The sequence below is a fragment of the Brassica rapa genome, chromosome A03 (genome assembly GCF_000309985.2).
Source record: "Brassica rapa cultivar Chiifu-401-42 chromosome A03, CAAS_Brap_v3.01, whole genome shotgun sequence".
Classification (NCBI taxonomy): Eukaryota; Viridiplantae; Streptophyta; class Magnoliopsida; order Brassicales; family Brassicaceae; genus Brassica; species Brassica rapa.
In genome coordinates, this window is record NC_024797.2 from 31,199,804 (window position 1) to 31,218,489 (window position 18,686).

At 32.7% G+C, this 18,686-nt stretch overlaps 3 protein-coding genes and 1 pseudogene across 3 annotated transcripts; all 4 read left to right on the forward strand.

Annotated features, from left to right (window-relative positions):
• Nucleotides 1-15: 15 nt before the first annotated feature.
• Nucleotides 16-7,502, forward strand: LOC103862356 (annotated as a pseudogene).
• On the forward strand, nucleotides 7,328-8,570 carry LOC103862358 (bZIP transcription factor 11). The gene has a single exon (XM_009140057.3). The coding sequence runs from the start codon at nucleotides 7,870-7,872 to the stop codon at nucleotides 8,329-8,331; it is 462 nt and encodes a 153-aa protein (XP_009138305.1). The 5' UTR covers nucleotides 7,328-7,869; the 3' UTR covers nucleotides 8,332-8,570.
• Nucleotides 8,571-8,827: 257 nt separating this feature from the next.
• On the forward strand, nucleotides 8,828-15,646 carry LOC103862359. The gene is made up of 4 exons (XM_033288019.1): nucleotides 8,828-10,200; nucleotides 10,583-10,777; nucleotides 10,864-11,001; nucleotides 11,072-15,646. Exons 2-4 carry the CDS (start codon nucleotides 10,583-10,585, stop codon nucleotides 11,312-11,314), a joined length of 576 nt encoding a protein of 191 aa, XP_033143910.1. The 5' UTR covers nucleotides 8,828-10,200; the 3' UTR covers nucleotides 11,315-15,646.
• Nucleotides 12,208-13,464, forward strand: LOC103868573 (putative nuclease HARBI1). The gene has a single exon (XM_009146660.3). The coding sequence runs from the start codon at nucleotides 12,208-12,210 to the stop codon at nucleotides 13,462-13,464; it is 1,257 nt and encodes a 418-aa protein (XP_009144908.2).
• Nucleotides 15,647-18,686: the final 3,040 nt, after the last annotated feature.

Consider the following 18,686-nt stretch of genomic DNA (forward strand, 5'->3'; position numbering starts at 1 on the left):
ATAATTCATCTAACCATGGCTGAGATCAGACCTGGTTTGTCCTAGTTTCAACTATTGCGTTAATTCATGTAAATTATTTCTTAAAAACTAATGCAAACTGAATGTGTTAATATCAGAAATAGAGATATTGGAGGAGGAGAGGAAGATAATGAAGATGGGTTCGCTGAAGAAGAAAGCATTAAGCGCGTCAAACAGATTCAAGAACTCTATCAAGAAAAAGGGTCGAAGAAGCAGGGTCATGTCCGTACCGATTGAGAACGACATCGACGCAGAAGACCTTCAATCTATTGATGTTTTTCGTCAAGTTCTTGTCCTTGACGAACTCTTGCCATACAAACTCGATGATCTACACATGATGCTTCGGTACACATTTCTTCTTCATTACCAGTCAACCTCTACTTAATTAATTATCGTAATCATGACAGTAATTGAGTGACCATTCATAAAGCGTATTATTGCATTCTAGACTTGAGTATTATTAGGTGATAAGATTGGAGATTATAATCCCGATAAGCTTGGTTGGACTAGACTTTATGGGATATAAATATCCTATCATATGACAAAGTTAGATTGCCATATTTATTATTTTTGGGCAAATCTTTAAGTGTAAAGAAAAGACACGATGTTTAGCTTTAAAATCAATTAATCATTAACATGCGCAGATAATTTTATTTCAAATTTTTATGTTGAACATAAAACAGATTTCTGAGGGCAAGAAAGTTTGACATTGAGAAAGCTAAACAAATGTGGAAAGACATGATTCAATGGAGGAAAGATTTCGGGGCTGACACAATCATCGAGGTGAATCTCTTTGCTAAAACCTGGGAGCAATTTTGACCTAACTCTCATCTCATGTATTTTGTTTTTTTTTTTGGATTTAAAACTCTTATCTTATGTTGGTTAACAAAATACGTTCTATTTAGCTAAAAAAAAGGTTCAATAATGTATGTTTCTAAATTATGATGAAGGATTTTGAGTTCAAAGAGATTGATGAAGTCATGAAGTATTACCCTCAAGGCTATCATGGAATAGACAAGGAAGGCAGGCCGGTTTACATTGAGAGATTAGGTCAAATTGATGCGAACAAGCTACTTCAAGTGACAACAATGGACCGGTACGTGAAATATCATGTCAAAGAGTTCGAGAAGACTTTCAATATCAAGTTCCCTGCTTGTTCTGTCGCTGCCAATAAGCACATTGATCAGAGCACAACTATTTTTGATGTCCAAGGCGTGGTATGTATACGATAATTAAATCCATCCTTCGTGTCTTTGAGTACAAAAAGGTAAAAAAATTTATTGTCTAAAACTATTTGTGCGTTGTTCTGAGTAATTAGGGGATGAAGAATTTCAGCAAATCTGCGAGAGAGCTTCTTCAAAGTCTTCTCAAGATTGACAATGACAATTATCATGAGGTTTATACATAGTTTGGTCTCAGTCATCGAGTTATGTTATTATGTTTAAATGATGTGATTGTGAACAAAAATACAAAAGGGGTTTCACACTTTTAACCCAAAAAATCCTTTCAAATTTTAAAACCCAAAATATATATTTTTGCAAACCTTCCATTTTGCGTTAACACTTAACACATATTTATTCTGGTAAAATCCTACAATTATTTTTTAAAAAAGTAACATAATGTAAACACAAAAATAAAATTTTATTGTAGACGTTGAACCGGATGTTCATCATCAATGCGGGTTCCGGGTTCCGGCTCTTGTGGAGCACAGTTAAGTCGTTTCTTGATCCCAAGACCACTGCAAAGATTCATGTTCTTGGTAACAAATATCATAGCAAATTGCTTGAAGTCATCGATGCTAGGTAAGATCACACATCTCTGGAATCATTAAAAAGTAAGTTCTGCTTCGCTATGGAGACTCAAGTATTCATTAGATTTTTGGTATTGTACTAAATAGTGAGTTACCAGAGTTCTTTGGAGGCGCTTGCACTTGTGAAGACAAAGGAGGTTGTATGCGCTCTGACAAAGGTCCATGGAATGATCCTGAGGTTCTCAAGGTACTTAACATTTCACATGTTCCTTAGTTAGAAACCGAAATTTAATTAAATTAAACTGCTATCTTGAATCTGATAAATACAACATATTTTAAAATGGAAATAGATGGCTATAAACCGTGAAGTGAAGTGCGCACCAATCTCGGAAGATGAACACGAGCATGTTGACCAAGGAAGATCAATTTCAGTTCCTAAAGTAAGCTAAAGAAGAAGAATACATTTTAAAGCAGATAATTAGTACTCTACGGTGTACTGAAATTACCCATTAACGCCGCAGAGTGTTGAGAGATACAATAAGAAAAAGGATGAAGACAATGCACAAGAGGAGCAAATTACAACCATTGACAAGTCCATGGATATGTCACGGTATCAGAAAGCCGAAAATGATCCTCTCTCTAAAGGTGTATATAATATCTTCTCATATTTAGCTCAAACTAAAAAACAAAACATGTTTCTTCTGCATGCACTAAATTAAAGTTTATGTAGGGTTAGAATGTTACGTGAGGAAGGGGGCACCGAATAAAGGGGGTGGATCACTTGTGGGAGGGGTCATGGCCTTTGTGATGGAAATTGTTGCAATGGTTAGGCTATCAAAAGACGTTCCACACAAACTCACCGAGGCTGCTATATATGGAAACTCAGTTTGTTATGAAGAATCTAGGTCCAAGAAAACTAAAGTTCAATTTGCAACACCAGTCTCGAGCTCTGAGTATATGCTGATGACGAAACGTATGGCTGAGCTGGAAGAAAAGTGGATGTCCCTTGATTTGAAGCCAGCTAATATCGAATCTGAAAAGGAGGAGAAACTTCAGGCCGCGCTTACCGTGTTCAAGTGCTTGAGCAAAAGCTGACCCAGATACAGAAGGTAAGACAAAACCTAAACTACCAATAATGCCCCTGACAATTATAGAGATATACTAGGTTAACAAGGGTTTACTTGTAATTACCTATTCTAATTATCCGAGCTAGACTTATATACTAATAAGGGTTTACTTGTATTTGATTAACCTTGTAGAGTATATATACATGAGTCTAGGCTTCTAGCTAGAGTAATTAGAAGAGGTAATTAGTTACAAGTAAACCCTTGTTAATTAACATATAGTAATATTTGTATCAATAACCAAAACAACATATTAATCAGTGTAATAAGTGAATTTTGGTTCTTCTTTTCGGTTTAGGCTTTAGAGGAAGCTCTTGTGAGTCAGGAGGAGATTTTGGCATACATTGAGAAAAAGAAGAAGAAGAAAATGAAGAAGAAGAAGCTGGTAAGGACAAAAAGTCATAAACATATATAATTTAACATCCCACATCATTGTTTCTATTCATAATACTATTGTCTTACTTTTTTCAGTTTTTCGGGCACTAAATGTGCCAAAATTAAGATGAGATCACAAGACAAGTGGCTGGATAACAGAGAGTTTATTTGTGTTTTTGTTTTCCAAATGAGGAACATATTCATCTGAAAAGCAACTGAGTTGAACATTTATTTGAAGTGATAACTGTTTGTGTTTTTTGCCTGTGGCATCGTTTGTGTGTGTGTTTTTCTAATTCCTAAGTATTTGTGACTTTTGTGGACGAGATTACAGTACAATCTACGTTTGACTGTATTTGTATTATAATAACCGCCTGTAACATAATAGTCCCAGCAATTATATTTTTGAGTGCGATGGGTCTTTGGATTGTAGGGTTTGTTGTTTGGGCATGTGATTGCAAAAGATGGAACGCAAATTTGATTTTTGTTTTCCTTTTTTGCCTTTGCCTTCATTACTTCCTTTGGCCTCTCCCCTTCGCTGTCCCCACTTAAAGATTATATGTACCCTCCATGATATTTACTGATCATATTTTTCTTCCAACAATATAATTTTTTCTTATATTCCCTCCGTTCCTAAAAGATAGACTTTTTACTATTTTCACACATATTAAAAAACACATTAAACTATCATAATACATGTATCGTTTTTCATAATTTTCAATTTTCAATAACTTCTAACTAATAGTAATTCAATAAAGTCGGTTAATTTTCTTGAAGTTTACATTTTTTCATAGAAAACACAAAATACATCTTTTTGAAACAAATATTTTTTCTAGAAAATCTATCATTAAGGAACGGAGGGAGTATTAAAGAAAGCACCATGTCCATGGATATATACTTCATCGCGTTCCTAAAAGATCCATGTTTTAGAATTTTCACGCTTTTTAATAAAACATATTAAGCATAATTTTTTGTAATTTTATATTTTCTATATTTTTAAACCAATAAGATTTTAAAAAATGTAATTTATGTTCTTGAACTTCACAATTTCTCATTATTAGTTGACAAAAACTACATTGAAAATATAAAATATGTATCTTTTTAAACAAAAGTTTTCTCTATAATATGAACTTTTTAGGAAAGGAAGGAGTATTAGATATCTAAAACTAATTTTGTTGCCAAACCAACTTGGTTTCTGATGATAACAATGAAAGGAGAGTGCAGATTAGATATATCAACCAAATCAATCAATGGACGTTCAACTAACTTAGCCCTCTATCTTTTTGGAACTAATTTAGCTCTCTATCTCCAAAGTTTATACGTGAATTATTGGAAATAGTAATTGTTAGAGATAGTGAAATACAAAAAGGAGTTGAAACACGGAAGATCGCATGAATGCTCCAGACCATTTGTTACCTTCAAAGGCCAAAAGATGTTCTACTACTATCCTCAGCAGCCACTGTAAAAATAATAATTGTACTTTGGAAGTAAAATATTCATACTAAAAGTAAATCAAAATTGTAATCACGTGAACCGTGAACCGTGAACGTGTAATAAATGGACACACATGTGCGCTCAGATACTTTTTGAGGTTTTCGGAGAGACGTTTGTCAAAATTGGAGTGACATCATTATCAATGATAGAAAGTTTCAACTATTAGGTACGTTGTTGTTTCAAAATTTAAGCCTAATTTAAAAAAATAAAAAATCAAACCTAATTTTTTAGGATCCCATGATCCGATTTCGATCTATGGTGTGTACTGTGTAGCTTCACTGTTAAAAAGCATGTAGAGTGAATGTATTTGGTGAAATTCATGCAACATCGTTTAGGGAACTGGGCTAGATCAGTGGATCTCTTCCACACTTTCCCAAAATATTATTGTTCTTTTTAAGTACAGTAATGATCGTAAATTGATTTTTTGTTAAATGTATCATTTATGATTAAGTCGGTGAAAATACATTAATTATCATATATACTGTAGAAGTACTTTACTGAGCATAATGTTATTCTCCAACACAAAATAGTGATTTCACGTTAACCTGCCATCCTTCAAAACACTATAAGCATCTGAAATTCTGAATAAATAATTAAGAGCAAATTAGGTCAATATACTAAACAAGGTGGGATACCATAGAATAGGGGGAAAATAGTAGTGATGGGGAAAAAAAAAATTGGGAGAAAATAATGTATAGAGTGCAAATAGGGTGGATTTTATGTATAGGGAGTGCAAATTCTCAATAATTAATACGTTTTTCTTCTTCGAATTTGCACAAAAGAAAATGGAACAGCTGTGTTGAGTCTGGAGACTTCTCTTCCCAACCTCACATGTCCATCTCACCTTTTCTCTTCTTCTGCTGCCTACTTACACATGTTCTTTTCATTTTTACTCTAAGCATAGATTCCTTTATGTTTCTTATATGTTTTCTTTAAAAATTATTTCTGGCTTTTCATATTTGTTTATTTAGTGTTGGTGGTATATAATTTTAAAATAAATGGTTCATAGATTTTCCAGACAGATTCTGACTTTGGGTTAAAAATGAGAAATAAAAAAAATACATTCTACGAATATTATTAATTTTCTGTCTTTTTGTCGTTACATGAATATGTGGTTTACTTAAGAAAATTCACCAAAAAAAATAAGTGACCTCCTTTCCATCAACTCAATTTTTACTTTTAGGAATACAAAAATGAAAGTTTGCATCTGCATATGCATTCTTCGTTGAAAAAAGAATCTATAATTTGTTATTTATTTTGTTTCCTCGTAAGAAAAGACAGTTACTGTTAACCAAAAAATTAGGCAAGTTTAACTATTCTAACTTTTTTTGTGAGCTTTGAAGTAGGGGTGGGCGTTCGGGTACCCGTTCGGGTTCGGATCGGGTATTTCGGATTTTCGGGTATTTCGGTATAGAGGTGTAGAACCCGTTCGGGTATTTATGTACTTCGGGTCGGGTTCGAGTATTTTAAGTTCGGTTTCGGTTATTTCGGATCGGGTTCGGATATTTAGATTTTGAAGAAAAAAAAATGAAAATTTTCATTTCTCAAATTTCTTGTATTTAAATATATAACTTTTCACTTAACTATTTTTTATTTTTAATAGATTGCATGGTTAATAGATTTGGACATAACATTTTCAAACTAAAAAGACATTAATTTGGTTATTGTTTTTAAATTTTGGATGTAACTTTTTGTTAATTGCTGAAATAAATAGTTTGACATGCATTTTAAGCGAATAGCAAATCATCTTCTACGTAATTGTATGTATATCATATGAATTTAAAGTATGTGTAGTATCAATATAAATATTTTATATAAAATGAAAGATGTAAACTATAAATATAAGGTTAATTATCATATGTTCGGTTATTTTCGGATATCCATTCGGGTTCGGATATTACCCGTTCGGGTTCGGATATCCAATCTCTCCTAATTCAATACCCGTTCGGATATTTTGCTACTTCGGTTCGGATTTCGGTTCGGGTTTTTCGGATCGGGTTTTTCGGATCGTGTTCGGGTGCCACTTCGGATTTTGGGTAAAATGCCCACCCCTACTTTGAAGTATCAACATCTACAGTTTATAAATCCGAACGGTCAATAATATGTTTAACTATGGTTTCCTAAAACGTAAATATAATTAAACTCTAAAGTGTAAAAATTGCTTTCATACCAAAGTTGAGGTGTAACCATCTTTATATATCAAAAGATAGATCATAGTAAGATTTAGGCTTATTTAACTCCATGAATAAACAAAATTTATTTAATATTGGAATTGAGCTGAAACATAAATTAATTATAGTATTTATCAATGGTGAAGTTTAATACTGGCATAATTTTAACGTAACACAACACGTTAATCAGTTTTTTTGTTGCTGAACTTTTGTTTAAGTTTCTCCAACTTGATTAAATTATTAAGTAATTTTTTCTCTAAATATTGCCGACTTGTGTTGATACTTCTTTACCAGCCTTTAGTCAAAGAGTGATAAGAAAAAAAAGTAGCCAAAAGGAAGTAAGGAAAATCAAAACTAAAACAAATAAATACCTCCAATAGAATGCAAACACATGAACCACTTCTCATCAAGTTGCAGAATCACTCAAAACACTTTTCTTGAATTTTCTTCTATAAATTCATTCTCTTAAACCATTCACATCCCCCTTTCTCTCCTTCTTCTTCTCTTGCTTTCGTTTTTCTTCATACGATTCATTATAGAAGTTCTCAGTTTCTGTTAGAATAATCTTTCAAAAAAAAAAAAATCGATAAAAACATTGATGCTTAACCAGCAGTTCTTGGTCTTTGAGACACATGTCTCCGATTATACTCAGTGAGATCTTCCTCTCTGGGTTTATGTTAAACTCTACAATCAGGCGCAGGACCCATCTCGTTCAATCTTTCTCTGTTGTCTTCCTTTACTGGCTTTACTACGTCTCATAGTTTCTCAAACTCTCAACTTTATTACATAGTCGTATAATTAAAATAAAACCCTAGTTTCAAAAAATAAATCTTTTTTCTTGGTTCTGTTCTGTTCTTGACTTCCCCTACAAGAAAACCCATTTTAATATTCTCTCTTCTCGAAAAAGACTTCTTTGTTTGTTTGTGTGTGTGTGTGCTGGATGGACTCGTCGTCGTCTGGAACAACTTCTTCGACGATTCAAACGTCGTCAGGACCTGAGGAGAATCTCATGGAGCAGAGAAAACGGAAGAGGATGCTCTCAAACCGTGAATCAGCGAGGAGATCAAGAAAGAAGAAACAGAAGCTTCTTGACGATCTAACGGCTCAGGTTAATCAGCTTAGGAAAGAGAACAGCGAGATCGTGACAAGTGTCAGCATCACAACGCAACACTATTTAACCGTCGAAGCAGAGAACTCTGTTCTCAGAGCTCAGCTCGATGAACTCAGCCACAGGCTCGAATCTCTCAACGACATCATCGGTTTCCTTGACAATACCAACGGGATCTGTTCGAACACTCTGTCTGGTCCAGAGTCTGATGATTTCCTCGTGAGTCAGTTTAATATGAACATGTTTTATATGAACCAGCCACTCATGGCATCTTCTGATGCGTTACTGTATTAGAAATGTGGACCTAAAAACCTCGAAATTACAAAATGTGGTCGCTTTTTTTGTCTGATTGCAAGATATGTCCAAAGAGCAAGAGAGAGATATGTGTATAAATGGGTATGTTGTTCGATTGTTCCATTTCATTTTCTTTTTGTAGTTTGTTCCGTCTTTGGCGCAATGTAGTAAAAGCATTGTTATGAGTGTTGTTTGTAATAAAGGCTCTGTTGCCGCATGACTACAAAGTGCTTTTAATATCTCAAGTGGCCCTATTTTTACTAGTTTATTGAGGGTTAGTAGTAATTTTTTTTTTGGTAAAATGGGTTAGTAGTAATTGACTTCAAACTGTCGCCACCGTTAGAGTAAATAAAGATTTTAGCGCGTATAGACCAAAATACTGCTTGCATTTTGTATAATCTTGTCAGACTATCGTATTGGAATTCAAGTAATGAAACATGGAGCATATTTCTTTTATAATACATGTAACAAGATCATATCTATTTTCAAAGAGAAACAAATCGTTATTTTGATTACTTAGCCTGTGTTTCTTTTTAATTGACCAACATTTATTTAAAAAAAGTCCCACGATCACTTACCTAACTACAATCTCATAAAGAGTTAGTATTATGCAAATGACACTAGCTTCTTTCTCAGCACTCTTACATTTACATAAAGCAAAATTTCACAAAAGGTATTAATTAGTCTTCAAAAAGTGTCGATATCTCCATGATATCAACGCCAACTTATGCATTTGGATGTATTCATAAGAAGAATTACAAATCTGTTACGCTAACGTAGCTAGCTAGTTAGATGAATTGAGGATTGTTAGGTTTATGTTTTTTATTGATTATATTTATATATTATATATAATGTTTTAGTGGTGTTGAATTGGTGAAAGAAGATTTTTTAAAAACCCAGTGCAAAAGAAAAACATAGAATAATTGTAATGTATGAAAAAAATTGTAATGTATGGAGACCACTCAAATGTAAGGGTTATCAAAACGCCCTATCTGCAGATTCTTGTAATATATTTTCAACGTATTTTTTGGTGAATTTGAGAGGTTTTGATGTGAACAATAGTCAATAGTTATACGTCAAATCTTCGCATCGTGTATTGTTTACTTTTACACATCTCATCTTTTTACTTCTTTTCGTATCTCGTTTTTTTCAGACTTTTTAATTTCAAAGTTCGATATATATTTATGAGTACTCTATATTTATACACCAGTAAATCACAAATAATGGTTATATTTCATCGTGACTCATAATGGGGAATCCTATTCTACCCTTTACTGGCAGTATTATACCTTTAGATGCTGCGTAGTTTGTTTTATATCCATTGATCACGGATGGTTCATTCGTGAGTATTAAAAATATATAGAAGCCTCTTTATTTTTATTTTTATATATAAAGGGGTCTTCTATTTGATAGTTTCCTTTTTGCTACCATTATTTCAAATACATATACAGTATTCCTTCTTGAGAGTATCGTTGCATGTGTCAACTCAAGACTCGAGAGATTAAAGGGGGGGTCTTATCTAGGCTCTTAGGGCATGCCCATCAAGGGTTTTAAAGCGGTTTATGGGCTCGGTTTCATAGGGTCATTTACCGTTTTTATTTAAATAAATGGAGTAAAATTGGTGAACCGGTTCGCCAGAGTGAGCCCGTATGATACGGGTTCAAGTGATGTGGCAAGAGATGATTGGAAGCGCGTTTTTGTGTTGACGAAGTCGAGACACGGGGTCTGTGCAAACCAAATTCATTTGTTCTCTTTCCTAGGGTTTGTTTCTCTCAAAGGCGATTGCGCGAGCGACGGTGACGCCATTCCATTTCTCCATTTCCTCGACGTATTTCTCCATCTAATCAACCATTTCCTCCACGAGCTAAGGTGAGCATCCATTAGGGTTCGTTTCATCGGGGGATTTTGGGATCGAAACCGAATTAGGGTTCGTTTCACTGGGGTTTGAAAATCGATTTGGGGGTTTCTAGCTAGAGTTGTAAATCGAGTAGTGGGGTTTCGAATTTCGTTTGTAAAGCGTGATGAGGGTTTGATTAAGGGTTCGTTTGATTGGGGGTTTGAGATCGAAAGCTAATTAGGGATCGTTTCACTGGGGTTTGAAAATCGATTTGGGGGTTTCTAGCTAGAGATGTAAATTGAGTAGTGAGGTTTCGATTTATGTTTGTAAAGCGTGATGAGGGTTTGATTTAGGGTTCGTTTCAGCTTTTTGTTTCGTCAACAATGTTCTAACCTATTTGTTTATCTGTTTTAGATGGATCCCGCAGCTGAGAGAAGAGACAGAAAGAGCCAAAAGGACTACATCAACATGCTAGGATACGTTGCCGATTCGGAATATGGGATTCCGACAAGGTGTCCGTGTGGTGGGAGAATAATAGACGAGGTCCGGAAGAAGGAGGAGTACGACACTCTTCCTGGCAAGCGGTTCTTCACTTGCACAAACTACGAGGTAAAGTTTGTCTTCAATTGGCTAATTTGTAATAATTAATCTGCAAAAACCGATTCTAACTTGTGTTTTTTTTTGGTGTTCACAAGGCTGATGGGTTCCATTATCGTCAGGCATGGGTGGTTGGGGTCCAGGAGGAGATCCAACGGCTGTCTAAGCGGGTGGAGGAAGCTGAGCAGGTGATCAACGGGGTGCCTGAGCTCAATTATCAGATTGACAGACTGGAGGTTAGTGAACTATACTTTTCCCTTTTAAGTATTTTCTCCGCAATTATTTTATTTCTGTTAACATGCGCAGTCACAGGTTAAAATCCTGACGGTTCATGTTGATAACCTCCATGTTCAGGTCACTGACATGGAGAAGTTGGAATGTCTGAGTAAGCGGTTACAGGAGGCTGAGGAGATGGTAAAGGTGATGCCGGATCTCAATAAAAAGATTGCTTCACTGGAGGTAAGTGAATCAAAATTAGGTAGTTTAATACTTGTAAAGCTACTCACTAACACTCTCTTATTGGCGTTTGAATGTGCAGGGACAGGTTGAATTCCTCACTGGCCAGGTTGATAACCTCACATCCGATGTGGAAACCCTGGAGAAGCTGTGTTTCCATTGAAACCCAAAGGTACACTAATGCTCACTTCATGTTTTTGAAAGTCAATACTATACTTAAGTGAACTAGAACTAGTTTGGTAAAGTACATGCGTGGAGAGAACTTAGGTTCGATCAAAAATGGAGATCAAACTTTCTGTCCAGAGATGGTGCAAAGGAGAAAAGGAAGGAACCAGTGGAGCTGCCTGATGAGGAAGAAGTTAGGCAGATCAAACTTTTTTATGAATGTGTGTTATGTTTTCTTGTGAACTTACGTGTTTAAGTTAATTGAATGTGTTCTGTTTGGTTTTGCAGGTCACGGGTTGCAGGAGGTGGATGCTTGTCACGGGTTGCAGGAGGTTGATGGTTGTTCTGTATGTCAGTCTGTTTAGGTCACGGGTTGCAGGGTTTTATGTAATCTTGTTCTTTTTCTTGATGTCAGTCTGTTTAGGCGCACGGTAGTAGGACTTTAAGTATGTTTCATTCACGGGAAGTGTAGAATTTTGTATCTTTCTACACTTCTTTTCCATCAAGGCTGTACTCACGGGTGTATGTACCCGCTTAAGTTGAATCAAGGATATGTAAACTATGACTCTATATATAAACTAGGTCTTTATCTTCTCTTTGTGCAACTCTCATTTTTCTTTGGTTTTAAAATATCCACTTTGGGTTTCTACACTTCTTTCTACACTTCTTCTTCTCTATGTGCAACTTTCATTTTTCTTTGGTTTTAAAATATCGACTTTGAAACTAACCTCAAATATCACACTTCCACTTTCACATCTCTTTCTCACTTCAAGCTTCACCATAGGGAAAAATATATATATTGTTTGTGAGTTGCTTTAACGATGTCTTCCTCATCGAGTGATGAAGTAGATGAAGCTATAGAAGAAATGGTCGACCAAGTTGTTGATAATTACATCGATTCGGTGGTTAATGTTCAAGCCAAGAGACGAGCTTATATCGAAAGAGATCGGGAACGAGGACACAATCAACTATGGAACGACTATTTCATCGAAAATCCAACATACCAACCGGAAATGTTTAGGCGGCGTTTTCGAATGAACAAGCCGTTGTTCCTTCGCATTGTCGAAAGCCTAAGCTCTGAAGTTCCATACTTTCAGCAAAGAAATGGGCACGGAAGGTACGGGCTATCTGCACTCCAAAAGTGTACGGCGGCTATACGTATGCTGGCATATGGTCAATCGGGAGATACGTATGACGAATATCTCCGACTTGGAGAAAGTACTGCACGTTTATGTTTGGAAAATTTCACTGATGGGATAATGGAATTGTTTGGAGAAGAGTATCTGAGAAGACCCACACCCGATGATCTTCAACGTTTACTCGATATTGGAGAGGTACGCGGTTTTCCAGGGATGATAGGCAGCATCGATTGTATGCATTGGGAGTGGAAAAACTGTCCTACGGCTTGGAGAGGACAATACACACGTGGTTCAGGAAAGCCGACAATTGTCTTAGAAGCTGTGGCATCTCAGGATCTGTGGATATGGCACGCATTTTTCGGCTTACCAGGTACTCTCAACGATATCAATGTTCTTGATCGCTCTCCTGTTTTCAGTGACATTTTAGAGGGTCGAGCACCTAAAGTTAATTTCAAGGTCAACAACCACACTTATCGTATGGCGTACTACCTTACTGACGGAATTTATCCGAATTGGGCAACATTTATCCAATCCATCTCGCTTCCTCAAGGTCCTAAAGCAGAGCTATTTGCTCACCGTCAAGAATCCACCAGAAAAGATGTTGAACGGGCTTTTGGAGTATTGCAATCAAGGTTTGCAATAGTTAAAAACCCTGCTCTACTTTGGGACAAGGTTAAGATAGGAAAGATTATGAGAACTTGTGTCATTTTGCACAATATGATAGTAGAGAACGAACGAAGCGGATACGCTCAAATTGATACATCTGAGTTTGAGTCAGGGGAGTCGAGCAGGAGTTCCCAGGTGCAAAGGACAAGAAGTATGAATATCGGTAATATGCGTGGCATTCGCAATGAAGTTCGGGATTCACAGATACATGATCGTTTAAAAGCTGATTTAGTTGAAAATGTATGGCAAAAGTTTGGTAATGTCGATGAATAATATTTGTATGTTCTTGAAGTTTCAATGTTTTCAATAAAATGTTTTCAAAAAAAAATGTGTGTTATGAATTATCATTGTATTGAATAAAATTGTTTTTAGAACTTTTTATAAATATATCTTATTAATGAATTCTCAATATGCAAACTTAAAAAAAAAATATTATTTAATTTATAAGAACCTCTTCTTCGGGTTCACTAATGCGGATGCAAAATATATAGAGGTTTATAGAGGTTCACTATTCCGGGTCCCACCATTAAATTATTAAAAAAATCTTATGAACCCATATGGGGGTTCACTAATGCAGATGGCCTTAATACAAAGAGGAGTTATGTAATTAATTGCTTAGTTTTAAAATTACAGTATTCGAAGATAACATACTAGCTAATACCAAAACGTAATTTAAGTCAAGGATTTAATTGATAGAGTAGAATGATTTACTTCCCAACATTTTGAATGAGAAATAAAAATGTAAATACTTAATTGGAAAAACCTGTAGACTACATTTCTAGAGTGAGAATACAAAATGAACATTATGATTTATGATACGGTAAAATTGTAAACAAATGGGGAAAAAATAACGCATGTTGAAGACAGCTTGAGCTTGCATTAGTTTTATTGTATTTTAAATAAAAGGATATGTTATTTAAGTTCACAAATATAACCTAGCGGTTATTAAAAACTATAAACATAATAATTAAGAAGCCGTAATCAATTATGAGAAATTTGCCATGTGCAGGGAACAATACTCGCCGGCATTTGACCTAAAACACATGATGATTTAGCGACTTTAATACTATAGATCCCTAATTAGGTGTTTTTATTGTTAACATTCGTTCTCATAGATCTACCTGAACAAACATAACTGCTTCTTATATAATTATAACCAATTGGTTTGTGCTTACGATATATCATGCCATACATCCAACAAATATGATCTAAGGTTATAATTTTTTTTTTTTTTTGAAAACGGGCTTATGATCTAAGGTTATAATTTTCTGTAAACTTATAATGTTTAATTTCCATCATTTTGTGGACTTAGAGTCACTGTCAAGAGTAGAGTTCTTAATCAATTTTGAGTTGCCGACTTCTTAACTAAAATTTTATCTCGCCATCTTCTCTATTTCCATTGATTGACATCTTAACTGTTGCACATAATACATCTACGCACTTGTTAAGTATTGTCTACCACACTATAACATCAATTTGCAAGACGTAAAAAAAACTTATCAACCTGAGAAATGGAATCAGATCTCCGAGAGGGTTGAAGAAAAACATAGGAGCCAAAATACGGCCATTGGCGCATGGGTCGAACTTCAACAACAGCGGCACTAAACTCGATTTTTACTCTCCACAAAGGCATTTGAAGAAAGCTCCATAGTCCCCCTTTACTAAAAGTTGAGGCCCTAGCCGTTTGGAACTTCTTTTCTATTATTTACCTATCTTTTGTTCGAGGGGCCAAATTATAACTTTTCAAACAGCTTCATTTTGATCTGCATTACAGATTACATACACCAAATTATTTACATGAATACCTGCCGATACGTCAGTTAAAAGATATATGTTTTTGATTAAAATAAGAACGAAAAGAAAGGAAGAAGAGCTTTTAGCAATACCCCTGAAATAAAGATGTGGTTTAAAATTTAAAACATTTCTAGACTCGTTGTTATTTTATCCGTTCCCGAAAGTAAGATTTTCTAGAATTATTCTTGTTTCACAAAAATATTTTTTTTATATTTTTAAAGTATTTTTGTATATTTTTAAGAAATATTAATTGTGAATATTTGAATTGATTAAATTTTATTGGTGGATAGTTATTAAAAAATGTATTCAAAAAAAATTTTAAATTAAATTAACATTTATTATATTTTTACAAAAAAATATTATTTTCGAGAATAGAGAGAGTATATGATAATGTTTTGTCAGCCAGAGTCATATATTTGTTTTGGTATATTCCCATCTCATGTAACATGCAAAGGTATTTAAGGTTGTCCAAATCATAGTTTGAGTCGCCTATCATGAAGGAAAATGTTTTACCTTGATTGATGAAGCAAAAAAAACGAAATATTACAACAACAAAAAATCTGTAAATCACAGTAACATGATGTAGGTGTACCGTAAGTTCGTATTATTATAAATAGATATTAACAAAAGAAATAGAAATATCTTATATATTAAAACAAAAGTCATAACTTTGATTCATACTTTGATTCATGTTGACTCATGTGCTAGGTGCTAGAACTTCGCCATCTGCTATGGTTTATGTTGACTCAGTTCCTCCGAGTTGGCTCTCGGATCAGGAATCTTCTTAGGTTCTTAGCCTTTTGTCGTAAAAAAAAAAAACTTTGATTCATGTGTGATTTTTTTTTTAAAATGGACCTAATGAACTTATTTCTAAAAAATCATATTACATTTAATCTCTAATCTTATCATTTAAAATTTTGGACCTACCAGAAATTTTTATTGGACTATTAATAATTAGATTTAAACAATAGATGATTCATTAGATTTATAGATAATATAAATTAAATAGATATAATTTAATGAGATGTCAAAAAAGAAGATATAATTTAATGTTGTTATAGTATACCTCCATGTGTTAATTATTTAAATATTTGTCGATGTTAACTTTTAAAGTTATAAAGATTTTTTTTAAATAACAAAAATTATATTATCTAACAATGATTAATCTTTACTATCTTAAACTAATGAAAATAAATTTTAAACTATATAGTTTATTTATAAAATTAAACAAAAGCTAAATATTTAATTATTTACTCGATAATATAAATCTATGAAGCGAAAAGTTTAATTTTTTAAAAAACTTTCTAAATTTGTGAAATATTACAGTATGAAAATATAAAAATATTTTACTAATCTTTATATATATATAGTTACGATTTTAATAATAAAATAATAATTTGAAAATATATATATAGAAGAAGATACAAATACATGTAAAAGTTTGAAACAATCAATTCATGAATATAATATACCGTAAAATTATTATGTTTTAAAAATTGATAGACACATATATATATATATATTATAATATATACCAATTTAGAATTGAAAACAAAATATTTATATAAAAGTAAATGAAAACAAAAATCCGCGTGGTTGCACGGATCGAGATCTAGTTATTTAAAAAATAAATCTTTGTCAAAAAAAAAAGATTATCAAAAGGTAAATTTGTCATGACTGAAACTGTGGTCAAATTGTTGAGGCTAAAGAGGATTAATCAAATTTGGAAAAGTCGCTTTAAGATATTCAAGCAAAAATTAATAAAACTAATAAATCTAACGTGTCATGTTCTTAATGAATTAATTAAGAAAATCTTTCTAATAATGTTGACGTAAAAATTTAATGTATCTTTTCCCTTAATGAAAAGTATTGTTTTATGAATCACCACCTTCTTTAAAAAAAATAAGAGAGTAAATGTAGTTATACTAACCATTTTAATATCTTTCATTTTTGCTTCTAGGTCTAGCTTGTTTTTAATATTCAATATGATAATAAATTTCTTACATAAGAAATTATTAAGGTATAAAAAGAGAGAGTTGTTAAGTTAAAACATTTTTCCTACTTCACTTCAGAAACATTTTTAAAATTTAAATGCTTTAAACAATATGAATTTAAAATAGTATATCCCAAAAAAGTTTTTTCAAATTTATATATTTTACCATATTTTATTTAGTAAATTTTATTCATACATTCATTACTAAATTTTTATTATCATATATGTTTTACTATTTAAAGTTAAAGTATTAATTAATCTAAAAATATCATATCACATTCTTTATACCAATTTTTTTACCAAATTTGTTAAATGACTTAAATTAATATATTTGTGATCGATTATTTGTTTAGCATATACTTATATAATATAGTTTTAAACATTTTTTTCTAAGATAATTTTAAACATATTATTTGCTATATATATGAAACAAATAGCCGTGCCATGGGACCAGAGTCCACAGTGATTTTAAAGGCCTCCAGAAATAAAAGACTTCCAGCCAATAACAGGAAGACGTCGGTGCTTTTTGTATAAAGGTTCAAAGGGAATAAAGGGAGAGGGGCTAGACTTTGGCAAACAACTGCAAATATATATTTTTTCCCATCTGGTTTTGATCAATGAAACTTCTAGAACATACAAGAGTGAGATTCTAAAAACTACAAATATTTTATAGTTAAATTTCACTGAATATATATTTTCTTTTTTGAAAAAGGGCTTAACTTCTCTGAATATTTACTTTTACAAATTTAATTTTGGAAACATCGATGACGAAATAGTGCATATTAAGAATTAGCTATATCGAAAGAAAAAAACAGTTAGCAAAACATGTGACATAGCTTATAATATAATGAAATAACTAGGTGATATCCGCGTTTTGCGCGGAGTGGATGAATTAAAAGAGATTATAATTTTAAATCTATAGATAAGAAAAGGATAAAAGTCACAGTCACAAATTTTACATGTTATCTACCGAAATATTGAAAGATAATGTGCATGTTTATATAAGGTAAGCTTCAATTTTTTTTAAAACTTGTGTTATTGATTAGGTGTAATTGAAATATAGTTCGTGGAAGCAAAACTATGATATCGAAGCTTATATTTATATAAAATTAGCTATGAATATAAAATAAACGAAACATAAGTAATATAATTATTGATTTCATAATATAAAGTATGGATATAAGATAAAACTAAATATAGGGTATATAACAATAAAATATGAAAGGGACAAATTATAAGAAAAAAAAAAAAAACTGTAAGTATGATACAGTTTCAATGCTAGTTAACAAGAATTCAAGAGGAGTTATTAAATTTTGAGATTCCGTTGTTATTGGTTTATGGATTTTTAAAATTTAATTAGAATCCATTGTTATTGGGATGATGACTTTTAAATTCTACTCAAAATCTTTTGTTATTGGAAAAGTTTAGTTTTCATTGATTTTAAGATTCTATTAAAATCTATTGTTATTGGGATGTAAATTCTCTTTTTTTTTACTCATAAGACTAAACTTTGAGAATATCATCTATACCCATAAGATTTTTGAAATCTATGCAATAAAATACACTCGCATACAAAAACACACAAAATTGAACAATGAAATAATACAAATCACAACTTTAACATAAATTAGAAAACAAATATTAAAAATTTAATAAAAGTAAAAAAAATAAAATAGTTTTAAAAAGTATTTTCGAAATTCAAAAATAA